Source organism: Colletes latitarsis, chromosome 10 (genome assembly GCF_051014445.1).
Source record: "Colletes latitarsis isolate SP2378_abdomen chromosome 10, iyColLati1, whole genome shotgun sequence".
Classification (NCBI taxonomy): domain Eukaryota; kingdom Metazoa; phylum Arthropoda; class Insecta; order Hymenoptera; family Colletidae; genus Colletes; species Colletes latitarsis.
The window spans coordinates 30,718,651-30,743,597 of NC_135143.1; the positions used below are offsets into that span (position 1 = coordinate 30,718,651).

General features: G+C 40.1%; 3 protein-coding genes, 1 long non-coding RNA gene and 1 other non-coding gene across 5 annotated transcripts; 3 read left to right on the plus strand and 2 right to left on the minus strand.

Moving 5' to 3' along the window:
• Positions 1–2,013: 2,013 nt before the first annotated feature.
• On the plus strand, positions 2,014–4,919 carry LOC143346199 (ER lumen protein-retaining receptor-like). Its single transcript, XM_076774092.1, has 4 exons — positions 2,014–2,306; positions 2,337–2,812; positions 2,926–3,115; positions 3,364–4,919. Exons 2-4 carry the CDS (start codon positions 2,722–2,724, stop codon positions 3,746–3,748), a joined length of 666 nt encoding a protein of 221 aa, XP_076630207.1. The 5' UTR covers positions 2,014–2,306; positions 2,337–2,721; the 3' UTR covers positions 3,749–4,919.
• Positions 3,841–24,645, minus strand: LOC143346200 (muscle-specific protein 20). The gene is made up of 5 exons (XM_076774093.1): positions 24,430–24,645; positions 15,040–15,121; positions 7,328–7,457; positions 5,710–5,830; positions 3,841–5,620 (listed from the first exon to the last, which is right to left on the minus strand). Exons 1-5 carry the CDS (start codon positions 24,451–24,453, stop codon positions 5,429–5,431), a joined length of 549 nt encoding a protein of 182 aa, XP_076630208.1. The 5' UTR covers positions 24,454–24,645; the 3' UTR covers positions 3,841–5,428.
• Positions 11,263–11,964, plus strand: LOC143346201 (uncharacterized). Its single transcript, XR_013080382.1, has 3 exons — positions 11,263–11,509; positions 11,578–11,712; positions 11,832–11,964. It is a non-coding gene; the product is annotated as an uncharacterized LOC143346201 (long non-coding RNA).
• Positions 15,663–15,803, minus strand: LOC143347280 (U4 spliceosomal RNA). Its single transcript, XR_013080573.1, has one exon. It is a non-coding gene; the product is annotated as a U4 spliceosomal RNA (small nuclear RNA).
• LOC143346530 (myophilin) lies at positions 17,358–22,064 on the plus strand. The gene is made up of 4 exons (XM_076774692.1): positions 17,358–17,514; positions 20,614–20,813; positions 21,003–21,123; positions 21,260–22,064. The coding sequence occupies exons 1-4, from the start codon at positions 17,509–17,511 to the stop codon at positions 21,440–21,442; spliced, it is 510 nt and encodes a 169-aa protein (XP_076630807.1). The 5' UTR covers positions 17,358–17,508; the 3' UTR covers positions 21,443–22,064.
• Positions 24,646–24,947: the final 302 nt, after the last annotated feature.

A 24,947-nucleotide genomic window follows, 5' to 3' on the forward strand; every position in this document is an offset into this window, starting at 1 on the left:
CGATGTCCTTGCGATTAATCTAAATTTAAACTGAAATCAAAACTAATATTTATATTAGTGAGATGTGGAAGGAAATTAAACAAAATATTACAAGAATTTAAACTGAAACATAAAACTAAAAATCTTATATTAATTAGTGTCATCGAAACAAATATGGTATATGCATCGACACAATGTTATAAATATCAAAACGAACATTCGTAATAATGGAAGAAACTTGGATCGAGACACCGGATTGAATCAACACCAAACAATCAAACGAAATGGAAGAATCAAACAAAGTACCTCCGCAGATTATTACGAGAATTCGAGAACAGAAACAAAGATGGAGCAGAATTGAAAATCCAACGATGAAATTGAAGAGTGAAAATATCCAAGAATTAAACAAAATAGAACACGAATAAAAATCTTATTCTAATTATTGACATCAAAATTCATAAAATCATATGCAAACAAAAATTATACATGGGTTAACGAAATCCATAAAATAATATGCAAACAAAAATGGTATATAATTCGACACAATCATGCCAATTCAAAAAATAAGGCAGTAGTAGAAATAGAGGACAACATAATAATCAGATAAAACCGGACAATCAAAGAACATTGAATTATGACCAAACAAACAAAATAAACTGGTCAATTTTGTGATAATAATATAAATAAGTAATGTGGGCTTACTACTTGTTGAGCATTAGTTACTATTACCAAGGAAGCAGCACCAGAGGTCCAGCTGTAACATAAGAAACGATTCGTAATTTAGCAAAAGCGGTGGATAGTTCCATAACGTTCAATTAGTATCAAACGACAAAATAGAAGTGGGGTGAGCAATTTTAAATAGTTCTTACCAGTGGTCATCACGGTCCGGCACTGGTCAGTAGTGGTCAGTAGTGGTCAGCCGTCGGATCTCCACTGGTCAGCACTGGTCAGTAGTGGTCAGTCCTGGTCAGCCCTGGTCAGCCCTGGTCAGTCCTGGTCACTCCTGGTCCCCCCAGTGGTCAGCGTTGCACGAATGGCCTGACTTCGGCCCGCGAGACCCGATTCCCCTGGATGCTCCAGGGGTACTGAAGAATTTGTCCAGCGGTAGTCTTCGAGTGGGGAAGTCGAAGAGTGGGGAGACAGTGTCAACGTGAAGAGTTAAGAACCGCTTGGTCCAAAGAACAACACTATTTCGATTGGTCCCACCTCTTGACCGTTTCTGGATCTTCACTGGACCGCTGACCTTGATGTCCACCTCACTGTTGACCACCAGTGACCATAAGCTAGTCATTGTTGATCATCGACCCATTAAAACCATTACGAAGATTAAAGCCTTCTTACGAGGATTCCCTTACAATTTGATGCATGATCTTTTTAACATTTTGTTCCACTTTGGAAGAGTGTATCTCATATTATAAGACACTCGTGGTACAGCGATAGCGTTCATCCCACTAGCGATAAGTCTATTCTTTACCTCGTTTATGTGTAGTAGGTATACATGGGTTGAAAAATAAAAATGCCTGACCAGTTGAGATTCAAAACCAGTTCGTTATTTTAAACGATAGATGGCGCTTATTTTTCGACCTTAAACCCTCTGGTGCTAAAACGCCCAAGTTTGTCGTGGAATAGTTCGTTACCTGCAACGCTAGATGGCGTTTATTTATCGACCTCGGGCCCTCTGGTGCTAAAACGCCCAAGTTTGTCGTGGAATAGTTCGTATCGTCCACGCTAGATGGATTTCTCGACAAGCTTGGGCTTTTTAGCACCAGGTGGCTTGAGGTCGATAAATACGCGCCATCTAGCGTTGAAGGTAACGAACTATTCCACGACAAACTTGGGCGTTTTAGCACCAGAGGGTTTGAGGTCGAAAAATAAACGCCATCTATCGTTGAAAATAACGAACTATTCCACGCAACTTGGGTGCCTCTTTCGACTCCCACGAGGCGGTCCGAAATTACTTCGGGCAGCTTCGGAGAATCGAGAAAGAGAGCCTATGTCAGTTTGCCTTTTCCGACTTTCCACGAGCTCACGTACGCGTGATCTGGCATGGCTGTGTAGTGTACTGGATGCTGAATCTAACATCTCTGCTCATACCAGCGATGGACATTCGTGGGATTTTCCTGAGCATACGAATTGGAACAAGCGCTACAGTCCTCACTGCCGTATACACTTAACTAGAATTTAGGGTATCATTGGATCCCGGTAAGGAATAAAATTTAAGGAAGTTACAGGGAAAGGAACAAATTTTTATGAAGGAAAAAAGCATTAATGTACAATACAAAGTGGAAAACAATTCATTATTTATTTAGTTTTTACGTGTACAGCCGGTTTATTACATGAATACCAACAATTGCTAGGGTAAGGAAAACTGCAGAAAACCTTACCAGTATTCGAACAAAAATATTGCACGTAAAAATGATCGTGAAATACATAAATACATAAAATATATAAAATTATATACTAGAAACATGTACTTTATCAATATTAATTGAATACATTTAAAATAAATAAAATGTTGGAATTCCCAACAGTCCCCTTACATGCACCTCCTCTTGCGCTTCAGATGCAACTATAGTTGCGGAAGACATTTAACTGTGACGTCACTTACGCATATGCAGAATGCATGAAAAAAGCGGTTTATACATTTGTATATCTACAATATTAATTATCCTTGCAGTAACCTTGATCATGTCGTAGATTACTTAGTTTGTGCATTAAATACGTGAAACTAATTTTAAAAATATGGATGTATTTCGACTCTCAGGTGACTTCTTGCATCTTTTAGCATTGTTCATTCTTCTTTTCAAAATATGGGAAGCTCAAAGCTGTGCTGGTACGCACTACTAATATTATTTACGAAATTATGTATAAAGTTTACCATATTCAAATAAAACATTGCCTCTCACAAGTGACAATTTTTATTAATTTTTCGATTGTGTTTTACAGGTATTAGTGGCAGATCCCAAATTCTGTTTGCAATTGTATTTACAACACGTTACCTAGATTTGGCGACAATATACATTTCAGCATACAACACATTTATGAAAGTCATTTTTCTTATAACAACTTATTTTACAATTTATTTAATGTATGTGAAATGTAAGGCAACGTATGACCACAAGTATGATACATTTAGGTATGTTCTTTATGCATCATATGATCATAAAAGAAATTTAATAGTTCCTTGGAAAAAAAGGTGTACGCTACATTTCATAAATCTCATAGTATAATGGAAAAACAATGGACTACTCACTGCAGTAGATGAAAGAGCAGCTAGTGTAACATACATTCTTTTCCTAAGGAACGATTTAATTATGCCTTATATAGCAATAATATTTATGTATTAGAACTCAGCAAGATAATGTTTCTGCTTGTTACTTCCAGAAGTGAGATTTTAATTGTGGCTGCACTAATACTGGCATTATTCGTAAATGATGACTTCACGATTATAAATGTTGCATGGACTTTCAGTATTTATCTGGAATCTGTAGCAATATTACCACAATTATTTTTGATGTCGAAAACAGGAAAAGCAGAAACCATTACCTCTCAGTATCTTCTTGCTCTGGGATCTTATAGAGCACTCTATTTAATACACTGGGTTTATTTGTACTATACAAAAGGTCGTTATGATTTAGTTGTTATAGTTGCTGGTTCGGTACAAACAATTCTTTTTTGTGGCTTTTTCTGTCTCCCAGTGTATTCAAAGTCCATCTACGCGCCCAATGACAAAAAGTACGTTTATACACTTCAAGTGTATAATACATAATAGCATTAATGTCAGAGTAAAATCAGTATATCTGTGTTATTAGTTAATCAATTTTGTTACAATTTGGTACAAATAAACTTTATACATGTGTATATTTATAGCAAAAAGTTTATTGCTGAATCTTACATGCATCGTTTGATTTCAACAAATTTTTCCCATAAGTAATGAGAGCACGAATATTTATGGGATTAATTGTATGTATATATATGAATGTTATAACTTCAATGTTGCATTCGCCCTGAATAATTGTAATACGCGGTTTGTAAATAATCATGGTTTCACTGAAAACAGCGACGATATAAGTGTATTTATTGCGAATTGTGATGTACTAGTAATATAATTACCGTCTTTGTAAACACTCGCATACGAAAACGAATGTCGTAAGTTGTACGCGACACTTGACATGTTAAAATGTGCGTGTGTCAAAAGCGAATGCACCTATTATGATAATGGGTCTTTGATCGCGTTGATAACCAACAGAACCTGCAATCATTGTACAGTCCTCCGCTGACTTGAAATCTCGCGGAAGGAATACGGGAGAAGTAGAAGGGATACACGTATTCCCACATGCATTGATCTCTCGCTCGCTATTCGTCGCGTCAGTTACATACGCTCGTGTGAACTGCCTGAGAGCAAAACTTCAGTCCCGCGAGACTTCAAATCAGCGGAGAACTGTACTTCGCGTATGAGCAAGATATCAATTTCTTCCGCTGGAAAAATCTCTTAAATCTTTTTATATTGTATTTCTATATTATTTTTGTATACATGTATTTAGATATGTACAGTGAGTCACAGCAAAAATCGTACACCACATATGAAAATATGTTTCATTCGAAAAAAGAAGTTTAAGAATGATTTGGGGGAAAAATAAGGCAGACATATGTTTTTAGCACCGTATTATAGTAACTTTATTTTTTTGACGTTAAGCAATATTCATTTCTTTTGCCATTATTACACAGTAAATACAGATATATTTACAATAATATGTCTGGCTTATTTTTTTTCCAAATCATTCCTAAATTTCTTTTTTCGAATGAAACATATTTTCATATGTGGTGTACGATTTTGGCTGTGATTCACTGCATATGTATAAATATATATGCAATATACTGTTTTGAATACTTTATTGTATAATTTACATTTTGATGAAATAAAAATAATAAATATATAAGGTTTCTATGTGATTTCTTTTTCTTTGACAGTACAACTACACAAGGTACTTGCGTTTTCTCGGTATCTTTATCATTTTCTTGGCACAACCATAAATTTTCTTTCATTTTCGATAATGTTGTTTACTATAAAAATTTACTGTATTTTACTTATTACTTAATGAAATAAGCGACATTTGTAGAAAGCCACCGACATCATTAATTGATTTATCGATCGATCCACGAAATAGCACATATACACAGGAAGCTCTAAATTGTAAATTTATTTTCTGTATTACGCGGCCAAATCAATCTCTACATGCCAAGATTTCTGTATTAATATACAATAATTAAAATAAGAGGTCTAATGGTACAGGATGCGCGATGCATTGAAATCTTCTTTCAACGAAATTTGTTGTACCGTACTCGATATTCGTCCATTTGTTTAAGATTTCGATGCACACTTCACCTAAAACCAATCTTGAACTATTTTTTAAAATTCATAAGGGTGTTAGAAAATATTTTATTAACATTATTTTCCGAGAAGAATCTTCCTCGTGGCACCGAAATTCTGACCAGCTTGAGTGGCGCCCTTATTGGTACCAGCCTGCAGCCCGATAAGACCTTCGCCAGCTCTTAATTGCTCCTCCGTGAAATTTCGTTTATTTTCTTCCGCTGGTTTTGGTCCCAGCCAAGGGCCACGCCATTCCGGGTGTCTATACGTCTGTGAACAAACATTTTACTCTAATGCTTCTAAGACTGTAAGAAAGCACGCCATAAAAAACAATGATTAAAGAAAGGTAAATAATTTACAGTGCGACCAATGGCGAATATCGTGTTAGTCACTTGCGCTATGTTCTTCCTTTCCATGAGGTCGACCGCCTGGAAGAGATCTACATCAGGTACTCCGTACTTCACGCAGGCCTTCTGAAACCTATAACAATTCAGTAAATTGTTCTCATGATTCTAAAGGCCGTGACGTGTTATTCTATAAAAATAGACATCTAGTGTTCGACTAATAGATTATTCGTATAGTCGCAGTCCTATTCTGAATGCAGAGACATCGCTCGTTTCTGCAACCGCCATTTTGTCGACACTGATGCAAAACGCCTCGTGATACAACGAATGTAAGGCAGGCCAGTGTCAACGAGCTCTTCCGATATCAGCAACGTAGAAACAAACGAAACACACACGACGAGCTCCAAGTTGTTCCTACTTTCCGCATAAAAAGGGAGTAACGCGGAGTGGCCGCGCTGCGCATCGTTCGCCCCACTCTCAGGAAAGCGCTCTTAAACATTGAAAACGCGCCAATTGACGGCATGCGCACGCGACACCGCGGTCAGATGCAGGAAACACCGTGTACGATGCACTTTGCACGGAGAAGAATCGGTTAAATTACTTTGCACGTTTCGTCGGTTGACCAGATTGTAACGAGATAATGATTGTTCACGATTACGAGACACTGAGAAGTTAAATCAACTAAATAAATATCAGTTTCGATGATTAGTCGTCTTGTTGTATTGCTTCAATGAGGTAAATACTTATCAAAAACCATGGCAACAAAGCACTCAATCTTCATAATTTGATCTTACATCGCATACCGAAAGATAAAAGATAACAAAAATATCAAATAAAAGCATTCTTCTTAGATCGAACATTAATTCGCTAATTTTTTTTCTATCTGTTTTGACGGTAAATTGACGACTATGCTGCGACCTGTACCGATATACACGATTGTTGCGTAAGAAAGTAGCGTCTCCATTATGTCTGTTCGAAGTTCACTGCGACGGTCCCGACCTCAGACTTTGTTGGTACTTATTTACCAGGCACTCAGGTAACAAGAAGAAGGAGAATGCGGCCCGTTTTCGCGGTAATTGTACAGAAGAATCGTCGCTCTCGAAGCGGCGCGACGATTCGAGGTCAATAATCGCACATGGTTTGATCTCTCGATTCCGACGAGAGTTGGTCATCGATACCTTGCGAAGTCGACTGCGTAGCAGGAAAGTATGAGATCAGAGGAAGCTTAGCGATATTATTAAATGATATGACCAGTCACGGGGTAAGTGCCGTGGAGTTTATCACGATCCTTTTGCCAGAAGGTAACTTTATCTTCTACACTCCGTAGCCAGATATTTCAAGACAAAGACCACGTTCTTTAGCAGCACGACGTCGGGTCGCCTGCCCCTTCAAAACTTTCTCATGCATTCTTTCAAACAAACCATCCCTCAACGTTCGATAGCTACGTGACTTTAAGTCCTTGGCCATCGACGAGCGTCTCGGGTTTCACTTGCACAAACATTCTTTCGGGCCACGTGCAGGACCATCGTCCCACGACAGATAACAACGAGCTAACTACCTTCAAAACACTCTCAAAATACGTTTTGAAATAGCTTAAAAAATACGCTATAATCAAGCACTATGTAATACATACTGGTTCAGATTATCCATCATCTTATAATCACCGCCGGAGGTATTGATCTTGGTGACGAGACCCGGCTGCAGTTTGTTCATGAGTTTACATAACAGCACGCCATCCCTTAAAGCATCTTCGTAACTTACACCTGTAACACACATAGTGCATCGATGAACGAAACAAGCCATTTAACGAGAACATTCAAAATTCCAAGGTTTGAGCATTAATTTTGTTTGTACAATATTAATATTTAACCGACGACAACTGGTTACTTTTATCTCCCCGATGAAAATGTACGAAAAGGGAGGGAGTAAACGGTTGGACAATGAAAAGAATGCTGGGGACCACAGTGGCACCAGGATAACAGAAAAAACCTTTCCTCCCCCGCGTGCAAACCGCGAGGTTTTAAGTTCTGCAGGGAGTGTCATGCGCACTCCGCGTCAGCCATCGATTTTCATTGTCGGCCGCGCGATTATCGGCTCTCGAACGAAACGAGCGAGTCGTATCTCTTTTTTTTTACCCTTCTTCCCACCTTTCTGCCTCCCTCTCGACAGTCGGAGATTGCCGCGAAATAATAACAGTGGCTGCGCGGCACCAACACTCATTCATAGCGCCCCATTATGCCAAGAGGCGCGCCAAGGGGGCATGGCATTTTTTGCCGTCCGGCCGAAGGATCAGGAAAGACCGCCTCCGTCTTTCCATTGCTCGCTCTTTTTGCTCTTGACCGGCGTGTCTCGTTCAGCGCCATCATTGTCTTGCCGTCGTCGTGCCTAGCGTCGAAACGCTCTCGTCGCCATCGAAAGACACGGTACATCTCGAGTTGCCAGGAGCTCAGCTTCCCGCAAGAGCTTGTGAAATGGTGATGTTGTCAAGTGTGTTTCGTTATGCCAGCTTCAATCCCCCCCTCCCTACTCATTTGGTGACGTTTCGAAGTATCGAACCTATCGACATGGCACGCCACCTGGTGACTGGTTGTGTAAATTGTATCGATGCACGAGGCATGAGAGGAAGCGCTGCGGTCGACGGATGCAACAGTTGGCACTTTTCCTCCCGGCGAACGAGCGGTGGTCGTTTTTTTTTAATTAACCGTAGAATCACTGTGATGGTTTAAATAATGTTAGGACAAACATCGAAATACACGTGTTCGGTGCTCGGTTTGCTAAAAGTTTGTTAAAAGTTCGTCGAGTCGATTTAGCTTTTAAATCGCTACGTTCTACGTTGGAAATAGATGTTGGTATATTTGTTATTGTTGGAAAGTAACTCGTTCGTCGCGTATGTTACCGCGGTGTCACATTACCGTTCTAACTACGCGATGATAGTGATGGTAATATATGCAGCATCTATGAATATGAAAGTTACAGAGTTACTAAGAAAACATACTGGGCTTCGAGTAGATCCACAGCTGCACTCTCTACGTATGCATAAATTATAAAACAGCACGCACTATGCAAATATGTACAAACGTTCCTCGTTGCAAAATTTGATAATAACGAAAATTGGTCTTTATTCTCTCCATCATCCATTCCATGTAACAGCAACACACGATTGAGAATCGCAGAATCGAAGCTCTTAGTAATACGAATCTTATAAATTTATTACGTTTCGCGAACAAATTATTGGACCGTTTGGAAACATTTTTGGACAAAGCGACGAGTTTTAACTGTTCGAAAGACTACTACCCTGATCCTGCAAGGACGACGTGTCACGTGGTTTTGCTACAGAGGGGGCGCTACTAAATGCCTACCCTAAAATCTGTTCGCCTAGTACAAAACTGGTCGTGTGCTTGAATTTTCGATTGACGAGACTTCGACAGTCGATCAGGTTCAGATACGTTGGCCAATTCCGTTCGATTAACTCGAATCGACTCTCGACTCTCAGAGAGGGAACTAAGAAACAATCGATTCGACGCGCAACATATAGAATCGCACACTGAACCAGAATGTATCTATATACATAGCTGAGTGTGTTGCGTTAAATGACGACCTTGAAGTGGCCTTGAACCACAAAGATTACAGCTTTCTCGTTTTTTCTGGCTCCCTAATCTCTCTGCAAGCCTTACGGTCGCCTAAAGCTGCTGCGAAAACCAATGTACGTATGTGTTTAACATTAAAAAGAAATATATTGCTTTCAATCGAAATTCAGATAATAATTTTATAAGGTTATTCTAGATACCGTCTCACATGGGAATCATGGGAAACGAGAGAGCTGACTCTGCTGCCAAATCTGTTCTAGACTCTGACTCTATTGAGATTCCTCGAATACCATTTGCTGATCTTTTTCAACATTTTAAATCGTTGGCAAGAAAGCAAACTAACAACCTGAGTAAAGAGCAGGGCCAATGTAAGGGTAGAAAATATTTTCAATTCTTTAACAAAGATAGTGCATCCAGCTGGTAGTCTCGCAAAAGTCTAAAGAGGGATTTTATCGTTACTCTCAACAGAGTCAGGGCTAACCATTACTGTTTGTCGATGTGGATACAATATAGAAATATAGTAAAAATGGTGTCGACTAACTAGAATTTAATGCAAATTCGATACAAGTATGTAACTTCGGGAAAATCTTCCAGATTACTTACTAAAGGACAGTTTCCAGTTTTTGTTCGTTACGATATCCAACGCAGGAGCGATCGGGTAACAAACTAATCGTCTCCTACAGTTGGGAATAATTTCTATCGAATATTTTTATAATACGAAACATTTAAAAGAAAATTCTTTACAAGGGGTATCATCCTTTTAAGCGTAACGTGCTTTGACTACGCGAATCAAACGAGTCGAGCAGACCTTCCGCTTTTCCACGATATCCAGGCAACAGCCGAGAGCAACAGCCAGCATCCGCCTCTGGATCAAACGCGGGTAGATGAAGTAAATAAGCGTGATATGCTGATACATTCCTGGTATCGTCGAAACGCGATGAGATGTCGTAAACGCGAGAAGATGACAGAAAATCGATAAAACGCCTTCCAGATCCAGCTCGCGATTCTCCGCGACTCTTCCGTCGTTTCTTTCGTGGCCAAACAAACGAGATCACGTGATGCTGGCCTGATATTTTTCAGACGTTGCGTGTCTTATTGCTGTCTCCGTTTGTGCCAATACGCGTCAAAAAAATATCGGCTCGCAACAATATGTATTGGCGGATCGGAACTATTTCTACACCTGATACTATCCTGTTATGTTGACACGTCATGGTCGTCATGTCTCGACAACTTGACGTGAAATCGATAATCGCCGTAGACACACCTTTCTTGCATGTTTACAATATTTATATGTATATATTTTCGGTATTTCTGCAGATGCAAGTAGCCGTCGAATTTACGCGCGAAGTCAGACTCCTAACCTCCAGTAGTTAGCCTTGCATACCGTTACACGTGTAACCAAACAAGGCTGGAACATTTTAATACGATTATTTTAATTATCGAGTAGAAAAGAAAAATTGTCCCTTGCTCGAATTGAATTGAACTTGTGAAAAAGAATAACGTAACACGTAACGTTTAAACGAAATATTTTGGTACGAGCCGGTGTAAGCAGCGATTCTGCCTTCGAGACACAAACTGTTTAGCCTGGTATCGATTTTACGTCAGTTTCACGTCATAAAGACGTCAAACACACGGTTTTCACCAGGACAACATCCCGGGGCTGAATTTACGACTAGCGTCGTGCAACAGGTCCCGCGGGAACGAATGTAGGCGCGCGCAGAATTCACTTTCCCTCTCATTTTAACAACTGTCCCCCGACAACTTCCCCACTCCGTGGTCAGACTTTTCAGGACAAAGTCCTTGCTCTCCAGCAGTGCGTCGTCGGGTCGCCTGGCCTCTCCAAAACTTTTCCATACACTCTTTCAAACGAACCATCCCTCAACGCTCGATAGCTACGTGACTTTAAGGTTAGGGTCACACGGGCGTCGAAACGACGCGACATGCGTTGCTATGTTTTTCCTTGTCTTGCAATTGAAAGCAACCAAACAGGCATAGGAACGCTGGTCTTGTCTATCTTCGTTGTTCTCAACTGCAAGATAAGGAAGAACATAGAAATGCACGTCGTTTCGACGCTCGTGTAACCCTAACTCAAGTCCTTGACCATCGACGAGCGTCTCGGGTTTCATTCGCACAAACATACTTTCGGGCCACGTACAGATAACAACGAGCTAACTACCGTCAAAACACTTCCAAGATACGTTGACGCTAACATATGCTTGCATAAGAGGGTACGTATAAAATAGTTAAACAAGTTTACAAATTTCTATTCCCTGTTAATACCTGAATTTATTCGCAGAATAATATAAAGTGGATTTCATTGATCGATCGAAGAGGAGGACGCGTCCCTTCGTACGCACCCCTGGATGAAATATAGCTCGAGGCAACCACTTGTTGCAGTCGGTCATAAATCTACCCCGGGGCTGTAATCCTGGTAGGCTTGTCTCAGAATGACGTCATTGACGATCTTTTGACGGACAACTGACACCCGTTGACGTCCCGTCGAAGTGCCTTTGATCGAAACGTATCATCGAAACGCATCTCCTTTCGCAGGAAACGTTCTTATTTTCTCGACATATCCGCTCGAGGGGTGTGCACGAACACACGAAGAATAGCCCTTCGTCGGTGAGACGACCATAAATTCATCTACTACCCATCGTTGCTACCCTAGTAGCTACGAGCTTTCGTGACGTCACGCAACGTTACGTGACGAGCTATTCGACATATCGACAGCGCCTGTCGCCAAGAGCACCCTTCGAAATGGCGGTAAAAACATCTTGACGGGCTGCAAAGGGGTTACTGGCTGAAACGGATCGATCCGTCGACGTTGACGTCAACGTGGCGGGTAAGCTATAAATCCCTCAAACGTCTGCTGGTACCCTGGTGCGACCAAGCTACTTGTGCCACCGTGACGAACGGATGACTGACATTTCCCTCCCTCGAAACCCTTCGCTTTCATTCGTTGAACTTTAAGGTGCCCCATCCACGGAACAAAGCAGAATTTCTTACGTCGTCGAAGTAACTTGCGCCTCTACGCGATGTCACCTAACGTTTACACGACCAATATAAATATAATAAAAAAGTATAAAACGACGCACAGAGAGCAACAAAACCGCATAACAAATTTACGGTGAAAAGGGAAGTTCTATCTTTGTGTGGAACCCTTAATGTCCGATTTTCTCTACAAAGAGGAAAGTTGAAGGGGATGCGAGAAGACGGGAAGAAGAAATGACACAATGCAATGTTTGTGACTTGACTATCTAGGGTTTTGTATGCGACCCTGATACATTGGCGTCCTTACGACGTAACATGATGAACAGATGACGCTAAATCAATACACGTCGTCGGCAAACAACTGATTGTTCAACGTCGTTTAACGAAACTCCGTGCTTGGGAGCTTTTCATTTTTTTTTTATATAATCAGCAACAATTATTACCATTACGCGTATACCGTGTACTTTCAATTACAACAAAGACTTCGTATTTTTAAACATCTAATATTTTAAGATGTTATTTTTTCTTATATTTATATTTGTCAATTTTTTAACCAAATTTATTTGCCTATCGTTCTTATCGGTTCTGTTACTACGTATATAACCGAATATCTTATAATAAACTGTTTCTAATATTTTTTTAAGACGTTCAAACATGCAAATCCGATACAATTTTCCCTCTCCTCCGAAAAATATTCCGATTACGTAAACTGTTATGAGGGTCGTGTTCAGCATGCCTCGCGAGCTTCCAGGAACAGGCTAACATCTACAACCGAAAGATTCAGGAATTCTGGAATACATCAAATTCCAATCATGTTATCAGAACGATCAGTGATGTTAGGGACGAGTCGGATGGAGAGGAAGCGTAATGACCGCAGTAGTAGTCGAACGCCGGTAGTAAGTTCAATTTTAAACGAGTCAATAACATCAAAAGCTTCGAATACCCGGCTCGCATCAACGCATAGAGCTTTCCTCGCTGTAAGGCTAGGTGGAGCTGACACAGTGTAACGCTTGAACAATGCTTACGCCGTTAAACCTAATTTACACTTCTTTGTTTCAAATGGGTTACACTACGCGTTAAAATTGGCTGCCCGCTTTTTCCTATCGTTCTGCGTTCTTTCCTCTATCTCGTCTACTTCACACTCGTAACATACGTCGTCAAGCGTCCAAGAACCCCACGTGCATTCCAAGAACTCGTTCACTCGTCTCGAGCGACCGATAATCTAACATAAACATCCTCTCTACAGCTGTCACGCCATTCCAAACACTCGTCATTCACGTCGCAATCGCACGATCCACTCCCCTGAAATATTTTCGAGGCTATTGTGGTAACAAAATCATCTTGTCAGATGACGTAAGAGTAAGGTCTTGTGAGATTAATTCTAATTGGGGATCCCTGATATTACACTATCATTACAGATAAACGAAGAACGATGAATTCTCTGAATACTTATGGATTTTACCGCGTGATTTTCTGAAAATAACCTTCCTTTTTACTATGTGGGACGATGTGCTTATGGCAGGTGCGCCCTGAATCTGCAAACACCAGGCTCGCACTTCATCAAGGAAGCTTCTCCGCGAACAAACTACCCTCCCCACTCTCCGAGAATTACGCGAAGGGTTTCAAATGTAGAGTAAAATGCCAAGCGAGGAAGGTGTCATCGTTTGGCCACCTTCGTCGTACCCTCCATGCTACCAGGGTGGCAGCCTAACACGGAAGTCAGTACGCGGAACTAAATGTTTACGCTTAAAAGTTTTTCCAACGTGAAATTATTGCAATGCTTTTATGCTGCTGATCGTTAACGAAAAGATCGCGTTTTCTTGATTTCCAAGGGTTATACGTGAATCTTCGGATCGTGAAACAACGGTATAAAAAAAAGATGAAAAGAATGCGGACAGAGGGGAACCTTATTCTTTTCTCGTCTAAACTGAAGTGTGCATCCACATGTCCAACACGGCGATTGCGTCGACGCCTGGCGTATTTCTCAAATCAGGGTTGCACGTTAGACGTAGGGGTTGTTACCCACTTCTCGTTCAATAGGGTGGCTCGAATGACGTAACAAAGCGCGCGTTTTAGTAGGAGAACATCCGCATACGGAGGATGGATCTACCCCTTTGCATTCGCGGTCGTCGACTTCCTTTACCTGTGGAATCCAACCCCCACCAATCGCTCCGCAACTTCGTCAGAAAATATTATCGTCCATTGTCCTCGAGATCTACGATTTCTACGAATCTACGAATATCTCCAACTCTTGCAAATAAGAGTTGCAATTAATCGCTAATGACGCGAGTATCGGCCTGTCGAGAACGTCGAACGTTTTTTAACTTTTCCAATTCGCCATTCTGACGCGAAAAGACGTCTCGCGATAACTGACCTAGCGAACAAACTTAACCTTTGCAACGTCACGCGGTCTGACATTCATACCCGGGAATTATAGGGTTCTAGTTAGCCTCGCGAGCATGTCGCGCGAATCTCAACGGGGGTGGTGATACTGACACGCTTTTCAAACCACACCACCTCCGGAGAACAGGAGCTTATGCACGACCACGTGTATATCAAGGGAGTGGTATCATCGATAAAGTTCAATCAAGCGTGCGTACGGATTCTCCGGCCAGATTACGCGATATTGTCAAAGATCTATACAATAAGGTTACGCAAACGTGTACGATGTCGCGAAATTCTAAATTGACTCCACACTGTTCATCCTTGTAGAGATACTTCTATTTTATAGGGAATATGTAATATTGTATTTTTATATTTATTTCACCTGGTGGAAACTTCTGTCCAACTACCGTCTCGATCCATTGCTGGGCTTCAGCTTCCTGGCTTGCTTCTCGTTTACCAGCAACCTACAAACCACACGTTAAAAGCACTATTTTAATACAGTTCAACACTTGTGTTTTGTAATTTGAGGAACAGGATGATTTGACTTACACGCTAAAATTAACGTAATGAAATCTAACACCGAGACCTTTAATAATAATTATATTTTTACACGTGTCCACGCGTTCCTTCGTTCGCTTGTTTCTTTGCACTCGTCACTTTTTCGCGTGATTGTTCATTGTCGCCCGTTTCTCTTATATTTTAATTCAATGTTATCAATATTTTGCTCGTTTATCTTAATACGTTCTCTCTCGTGATTAACGAGGTCAGCGTTTTTTAAGACGAATGTAGAGTTTATATAAATATAATGTCATCCAAAGATAACTTGTTTTCAAGTTCCACGCTTTCCCTCTGCGCGCGTGTCGAATATTTATAAATGGAGGCAGAAGACCTCCGATAATATCTAGATATTCATGTGAACGTGAAAAAAAATTAAGAAGTTAACCTTGGTGAATACTTCGGACCTTGGTAATTTTGAAATTCTATGTTTATTATAAAGATAATCAGTTTCCGCAGAAACTCTCAAAAATTGCCGTAGCCGATGGTATTTCACATCGTCATGGCGGGGTATTGGTAAAAGTTTTCAACTAGCAATAATCGCACCTCGGTAGAACCTCATTGGTTACGATATCGCCACTGCGCAAAGCTGACGAGTTCGTGTTTCTCTGCCCTACTAATAACAGCGCTGCACTCTTCCAACAGTGAGAAATCTTTCTCCTGCGCGTCCACCTGGTGGCAAATTCAGAAACTGTCTGAGCGAGTGAACATAGACGCTACACCCACTATGCCGATTCGCGTGAGATTAAGTACCGCAATGAATTCATATTACCATTTAATAAAATACAATCGAACTTCATGACAGTATAAAAGTAAATAATCTTTAAAATAACAATCTATCAAAAATGTTTGCAGCACGAATCTTCTATCGATTATTCTAAATACTTGTTTATCATAGAACACAGTTTTCTAGGTATCGTATATTACCCTTAAATCAGTGTATTTACAATTGAGCGTAAGTCAAGATTGGTTAAGTATTTGCTGAAAATGCATCGTCGCAGGAGAACACGAGAGGAAGAGGTAGCACTTTAAATACGCATGTAACGATGCCTTGCAATGGAGTCTTACTTCATTCTTTCTTTCATACGTAGCCAAATAAATGTCTGTTACTTCTAGGACGAAGGGATAGAATAATAATACTAAGAACATTAATTACTTGAGAGTTCGTATATCAACAGGTTAGAAACAAGATTTAAAGGCTTAACTTCGATGACGTCCACCAATTTCATTTTTGTTATATAACAAAATGTTCAACGTCGAAGTCTTACCGAAGAATCGTTCCAGACGATTTTCGTTGTGTTACGATAAACTTGGAAACAGCGTCGATTGACGGGATCTAAACTCGTCGATGGCCTCACCCTTCGAAGTGGCTAGAATCCAGAAATTACGACGCCTTGCTTATCGGCGTTTTCATCTGGCGTTCGTCCACGGACCAGTTAACCATCCTTTCTTGCAAAACACACCCACTTGTTCGAACTTTTCCACTTCGTTGAATTTCCCACCCGGACACGCGACGTCAGCATTCGTAATAACGACAAACAGTCAAAAACAACGATACATCGATCCTAAATGTGTAGCCCGTTTAGATCGCGACCTATTTCTATCACTTTGCAACCGAATATTTCACGTCGACGAGGAACATCGAACCTTCGTGAAAAACGATCCCCTAACGCTTCCACGTGCAATTTCGCGTACGTGCAAAAAGAGACTGTGTTTCTAGATTATTTCGAAGAACGAATCAATTGTTCGAACGAAATTGTTTAGAAAATGGACTTCCTCGTCCATTTCAATGATTTCGAAACGCGTAATCGATAATTTAATTCCAAACAACTTTTCATTTTTACCACCATTCGGTTTTAGTGTCCCTGATATTTGCGACAAATTTTGGTAATTATAATAAACTCTGCATGGGTCAAAATGATCCTACATTAATGTTCGCGATCTCTAATATCGAACGAATTTGGAGAATATAAATGATGAACACCGGCGTCCAAGAACAGACCAAATCAGTTATTATATATGTACCACTTTGACTTCGTGTCGCTTCTTGTAAATAGGGCTACAGTGTCAAGATCTGGTTGCGGGGGCGGGGGTGTGGGAATACTCGGCGGGCAGTAAGCCAAAAATCACTCGTTCCTGAATGTCGGTGGAAAGGATACGCGGAGGGGAGACCGGCATATAGCGTCGCGACGCACGGCGTCCGGACTTAGTCTCTAGTCAGCGTCACCGTTCAAAAGTCGGAAGTCCTGCAGTGATCGAGTAAACGGCGATCGACGAAAGGGAAAAGGGGAAAACCATGCCGGTACGTTTATCCACGTCATCGACTACCGGATTTGATATTCGTTCGAACGGGGAATAGTGATAAACGTACGCGTACGAGCGATAAATTACCAAATTATCGTGGTAGTCGGCTTTAACGCCGATAAATGGGACTCTTAATAGCTGGTACATTAATTTCTATCGCGACGGCACCACCAGAAATCGTGGTTATTCGTAGAATCCTAATTACGTTGGACCTTGGGCTATTTCGTTCTGGCGATTTTCCCAAGATATTGAATTAATCTTGACACCGGGGAAACACAAAGTTCCAAAAGAAAAACAAAGAGGAAACGGTTCGGCGACAGCGTACAATAGCGATCCGTATCAGTATTTCGAGCTGTCCAGACGCGACAAGGAGCAAGACGACCCCGGTTCGTCCCTGGATCGGATTTCAACGCTTATGGTAGTTCACAAGCGCCGTTTCCGCTAATTTCTCGTGGAGAGGACGAACGTTGGTTTTCGCGGAGAATTCGTAACGATCCGTTTTTAGTTTCACCGACGAACGCGTTCGGATCGTGGACGCGTCAGAAATCGCATAATTCTGTAACTGCAATTTGTATCGACGATCGCCTTTGACGCGTATCTCCTCCTTCATCGCGCCCGAAGTATTTATATCCTAAGATAAATAGCCTTACGTAATATCTATGTTTGCCGATGCTTTCAAGCGAAATTACGAATACGAAAAACATCGTCGTCGATTTCGGCAACAATAACATGAAAGTTACCGTGGAGGAAACGCAGCATATTCGTGAATGCTAGGTTGTTCGAAACCAATAAAACATTACGGTAGAGAATAATAACAAATAACCCTATCCAATTATAACAGGCGCAAAAATCACAACACGGAACCAATCGTCTTAGTAAAATTAGCCTGGAGAAATTAAAGGTTAACTTCTAGAGTCGTAACCAGAATCTTCACGGTGTGACCACATTTCACACATGAAATATTACACTCGACACTTTTCCTCTTTTGTCTCCGCTGATTCACGTCTCAGAAAAGGCACACGGCATCATTCTCGGAAGGTTTTAGCAACACGACATTAAAACCTACGACTCTATGTCACGTTGTGTATTTTCGAATCGATCGTAAAATTGGCACGAAACTATAGAATTAATACGCAAACGATATTAAATGTTAATGAAAATACATTTTACGAATGTTTCAACATTCTTTACTATTTTTTATTAATTTGTGTGCCTCGTATACCGTACAAAGAAATTATTACAAACGCGACGCGTAAACTTAACAACGTAACCTAAAAAAGAGAGAAGGGAAAATAATAGAGCATGTATACTACCGTAACGAACATAATAATAAAGACAATAGCGAAATAATATAAAAGAAACACGACATAAGAAACAAAATTAGAGATTGTAATCATTCTGCGAAGGATGAATCTTATATTTCATACGTCCGTCGAAAGTTTTTTAAAGTTTAATTTTTTTAAATTCACGTCCAGCTCGAATAACCGAATCGTTAATGTATAATCATTTTAAGCATGGCTGTCGCTGTCGGAAAATGTCCAACGAAAAGATCACATTTCGAATATCTGATAATCGTAGAGAATGGTCAAACTAATTGGTAAGGTTATGTTCTACGCCGCGCAAAAGAATCTCATTCATGTGTACCGCGATCTAATGCCGCATCTTGGGTCACGAATGTTCGACTTGACCAATTTAACGTTAAATTTAGTGAATCGTTGCACCACGTGTCGTGTTCGTTAAACGTCCTCGGGGAGACGGATACACCGGGGTTTCCAACCGGCGAGAATCGCCGTTCCTCTTGAGAATGAAGCTTAAAATACACCTCTAGAGAGAGTTCGACGAGGAACACGTTGCTCCCGATGGCTTGACACTTCGCAGACAAGCTGGAGATTTCTCTCCGGAATGGCCGATCGTCCACGGTTAGAAATCTAGCGAATAGAACGTCGGAACGGATCGTTTAAAGCTATTCTATCGTTTGCTCGTACAGCGTATAAACAAATTCCCGAATAGTATATCGCGTTTGGTAACGCGCGCATACCGCGATATGCAGGATCTAATTTCGCGAGTTATCGAGGCTGATCCCCGCTATAAATACCGATCTATCGGGAACAGAGGGATGCCAGATTTCATTTACGTTGGATGACCGGTTGTTGGCATCGTAAATCACTGTAAAAGCAGTTAACAAAAGTTGCTTACGTTTAACACGCGGGAACCACGAATTTCTTCTCGTTCGCTCGACGCAGACGTACGCGACAAAAGCACGGACGGCCCCCGTATAAAATTCGTTTGAAATTCTAACCCAAACCTAACCTCCAAAAAATCGAGAATACGTATGAATCTGCGACGCTAATAGCCCAAAAGGGAAGGCATTGAAGTGAAATCATTGTCAATCTGCCAACGGTATAATTTCGTCCTGCGAACGATTTTACTAGAAATCTGTAAAATTCACGCGGGTTCACACGGCACGGAAACAGGTGGCCAGCAAACCGAACGTTGTCGTTTCATGCCAGTTTTAATAAAAGCCGACGAATCGGCCGACGTATTTTATTTTCGATGTTCGTATTACGTCCCGGTAATGTAACACCGTCTTCGCGATCTATTTCCGTTTTCCGTTCCCACTCTCGCAACAGTTTTTTAAAACTCCCGTCGATACTTTGCTAGGACCATCTCAAGTTCCCTTCGCCATCCATCGATCGTCCGATCTAATTTTAGAATGCTTAAGGGGTTAGTCGAGCCACGAATTCTTCCAAGAACCATTTCCGAGATTTTTACATGTTCCAATTGCTCAGGTTAGGTTAACCGATGCATTCGCGTTGTTCACGCAACATGGAACTATAAAGTAATTGTTTCGTGGTGGGAAATATCTTTATTCAATGATGTATTTTCTGTTCTAATTTATTCGTTTCTTTAAAAATGGAAAGTTAAGGAAATGTTTATATATAAAATTCTGTAGGTCGCTGCTTCCTTACCACTATTTCGACTAGAAGATATCTTTTGACACCTTTGTATTTGGATGCAAATAATTGAAAATGATTGTTAAAAAAATATTTTTTATAAAATGAATTGAGGAAAAATGAAACTAACTGTTTGTTTTCAGGCTCGCAACAAGGAACAAGAAACAGAGGTGTTGGCCTGGATCGAGGCTGTTTTGGGCGAAAAGCTCCCGCCTGGAAACTACGAGGACATACTGAAAGATGGCGTCGTTTTGTGTAAGCTCATCAACAAATTGGCGCCAGGGTCGGTAAAAAAGATTCAGGCGAAAGGAACCAATTTCCAGCTCATGGAAAATGTTCAGAGGTGCGTGGTATTTTTGGATATTGAATTGGAACATCTATACTAGGTGTCCCGTTATAAATAGATCACCTTCGTGTCTTCGCTCTTCCATATATCCAAAAGAAGCGTTAATTGCATGACTTTCGGATGGAAAAAATGGCAAAATGTTGACGACTTAACGGATAACGAATTAATTCGATCATTTTCCAACAGATTTCAAGCCGCCATTAAGGAATATGGTGTTCCACAAGAAGAGATCTTCCAGACGGCCGATCTCTTCGAAAGACGCAACATCCCACAAGTTACGCTTTGCTTGTACGCGCTTGGTAGGATTGTAAGTATCTATAACTTTGGAAAGGGTTGTTCACTTTTTAACTATTATCACATATTTTTTTAATAAAATGTCCATCGTCTTGGATCGAAAATCCTTGTTTATTGCACGTATCTACATAATTATTTTTTCGATATAGACGCAGAAACACCCCGAGTACCAAGGACCGAGACTAGGGCCGAAAATGGCCGACGAAAACAAAAGAACGTTCACGGAGGAACAGCTCCGGGCCAGCGAGGGACAGGTCAATTTACAAATGGGATTCAACAAAGGTGCCAGCCAAGCTGGTCATGGAGGATTCGGCAACACTCGACATATGTAAACATGATCTTTCATAGGTGTAGAGATTAATTTACTACTTCCCACCTATGTATCCCCAAGTGCTACAAATGAAAAATACCACCGATTTGAGATGTTCTCGTCCGAGTCCACGATTTTCTCGACGGACATTTTAGAAATACGTAATCTCGGAAACGTTGAGAAAAATGAACATACCCAATTTTGTTAATCAAAGTACGTTGCGGGAATTGTATTATGCTATAGTATTCTTTGTGTACGTAAATACGATATATCATAAAATTAAGCGATATTAATTGATTAATGCAATCTCACGACGTGTCTTTACACATTACACATTACACAATACTTGCCGCACACTCTATATACACACATGACACGCACATACACACACAATTACACAAATACACATACACAGCCACTTAAACCCTTTTTTGATTAAAAATATAAACGGTAATATCAACGTAAAATTAAAAAAAAAAGGATCAAACAAGACTTTGAGTCTTGCATCGAATATCTATTCTGTCAATTCGAATCGATAATATATATTTATATATTTAATATATACAACCAATTGTTCAGTCGTAATTTGCTAATAATATATGTAAACGAAACAAATAAAGAAGCAGTGTTGCTATTTTTTATTATCTGTATTATCATTACTCTAATCCTGTTACTAAATAGGCAATCGAATCTAAGGGCATGATAACCACTTATATTTAAAACATTTACCAAACAATCATTTCCTACAACAAGCAGGTTGCTGGAAATTTCATCGTTAATTTAGGGTGAATAATTCAATAATTAAATCTTCAGAATATCTATAAAAAAATTTTTAAATAAAATAATTAATTATAATTCTTGATTATTATAAGAATTATATACAGCTATTTTTTCGAGGCCAACAAAACTAATTTTGAAACCGCAAAAACTTCCCTTCAAATTATATTTTTCACACAATGTTACAGAAACAAGGGCGAAGAAAGATACCGCGATAATTGAAGATTCTTCTGTCGTAAGATCAGGCCTTGCCAACTTTTTGAAACATTAATACACGCTTCTTTTCGCGGTTAATGTAGCAATAATGACTCTGGTCTTAAAATAACGTGCATCATGTTGTACGATTTGCAAAAATTGTGAAACCAATGTGTTAACGTTCCGTGTTGGCCAATTTGCGGTGTTTTTCAAATCACCCGTACAGACCAATTTAACATTGTTCGTTCGCTGTGGAATTTAAAAAATTGAAATTGAAATTCTTGAATAGCACAAAATTCTCGCCAGTTATGCGGTTCCAAGAATCGTTCCAGTTCGTTTGGATTTCTATCTCGTTCACGGAGGCCTCGAGCGCACCCTCAACTTGGCCGAGTTAATTTCGTCGCACCAACTACGAAAATAACGGGCAGTTTGTTTGTAAATAAACGTTCCCGCGAGACTTGTGTGCTGTCATCGCGAAAGAAAATTTTTCTAGTGTCTCTCCCCCTCCCACCCCCTCGTAGGTAAGTACAGCATGTTAAAATTGCAAAATTTAATTGAAACTTTTATTTAGCTTGGCACGTACCGGCGCCTTTGAATTATTTTTGGATCGTGCACGGTGTACCAGCACGAATCCAGCTAGACCCACCATACGGTATAGCAATAACAGTAAAATGTAATAAATTAATATCTATGTATATTATTTTCAAAAAGTTTCCAATGGAAGGAAATCTTATATTCGATTTCTCATAACGCGAGACATGTCGCGACCAATTTCTCGATCAACGCGTTCACGCGACACGAATCCGTTCGTTCGCGACATCGGAAGCCGTTAAATTCGTTGATTCATGAACGAAAAGCAGGGCTGAAAATGAAACGACCTTCGCGAAGAACGATACGTTGTGGTCCCACGTGTAAATCAAAATTAGTTTAGCAGTGCATTCGGTGACTCAAGATTTATAACCTCTCCAGAATTAGATCACTTTAATGAAAACTCGTAAAAATATTCTGGACATGTATGCCGTGAGTCAGATGTTCGAAATAGATGGACTTGTGGATGGATACGTGTATACAAGGAATCCATGTATTATAACGCGTATTAACGAATTAAAAATCTATGTTCCTGAACTCGTATGATTATTAATTTTATTACCCGTATACGAGAATGCTTTCCAACTTATAACATATGTATGTATATCTGTGAGGACAATTAATCATGCAATGCCTGGGAATATTGTTGCACCTAAAAGAAATGGTTTATTTTGCCAGAAAATGTTGATACTTTAGTATTTCTACCCGATTGTCTGAACAAAGATTACGATGAAATCTAGTTTTGTTAAAGATTTTTATTTTTATGTTTTATAAGCGAACTAAACTACGGATATATTAATTACATAAATACCCGCGTGCTCCAGTATCCGTAGAACAGAGAACCCTAGTTTATATTGGTGAAAGGATATAAACACCGTCGGGTATTTTTAGTAAGGCCAGACGGAACACTAATAATGCCCTCAAGTTGACATCTGATGCACCAGACCGTGAAACTTAGGATCACGACAGAAAGTAAATAGAAAGTCGCATCTGTACGAACGTCAAATTCCATTGTATCGCACGCATTTATAATGCACGTACAGATATTTTACTGCGTATGACAATTTTCGGTACAAATCAATTTCGGCGGACAAATGTTTTCTAGCTCAATTGCAATAATTATTCTTTAATGCAACGTTACGATGAAATACAATATCTACCTCGATCCGATTACACTTTCCCGGAAGTGAACGTACATACCGATGACGGATATTTCGTTCTTTCAACGTTATCACGATATTTCGTTATAACCTAAGATCACGGTCGTAAAAATCGATTTGCAGTTTTATTGGAAAACGTGACTTCGAACGTGAACCGCAATTTGAAGGTTATGCGTACGTATCGGTACCACTGGCACTGTTTATATCGTCCATAATTTTATAACGCGAAGATGCACTAACCGTCCAGTATGACGCGTAATAAACTGTCAATTTTTCTAACATTACTCACCTGCCAAAGAGGACGTCCAGGCATGATGAATGTGGCTTGCAGTCGTTCTTTTACAATTACCGAAACGTTAGGGAGTCGTCAAGTCGGCAGAGCCTTAATCCACTCAAGCACAAAAAGTGTGCTCTTCGGCCCTCGTGCTGCGTATATATGCGTGACAGGTACGTGCTTGTGTTGGTAACCGTGGGGGCGCTTCTATATATGGACCACTTACTCACCACAACCTACCCTGCTTTACACGCGACCACCTCCACCGGCATCTCCTTGAAGGCGTTCTTAAAGAATCACGTGAATATAGCTCTATCAACAGAAAAATAATGCAAGATCCTTTTTTGTTAACACGTTGACTACCTTGGTAGTCGGTAACCGGCACGTTAAAATCATTTAAAGTGGAAGATATTTAATACTTATAAAATTGTAAATAACGATATTTCAAATAAAAATATTGTAAAATATCGGGTACACCATATAAACAACACAAAAGTAAGGCCAAATATTATTAATCGATGCTAGAATTCGAT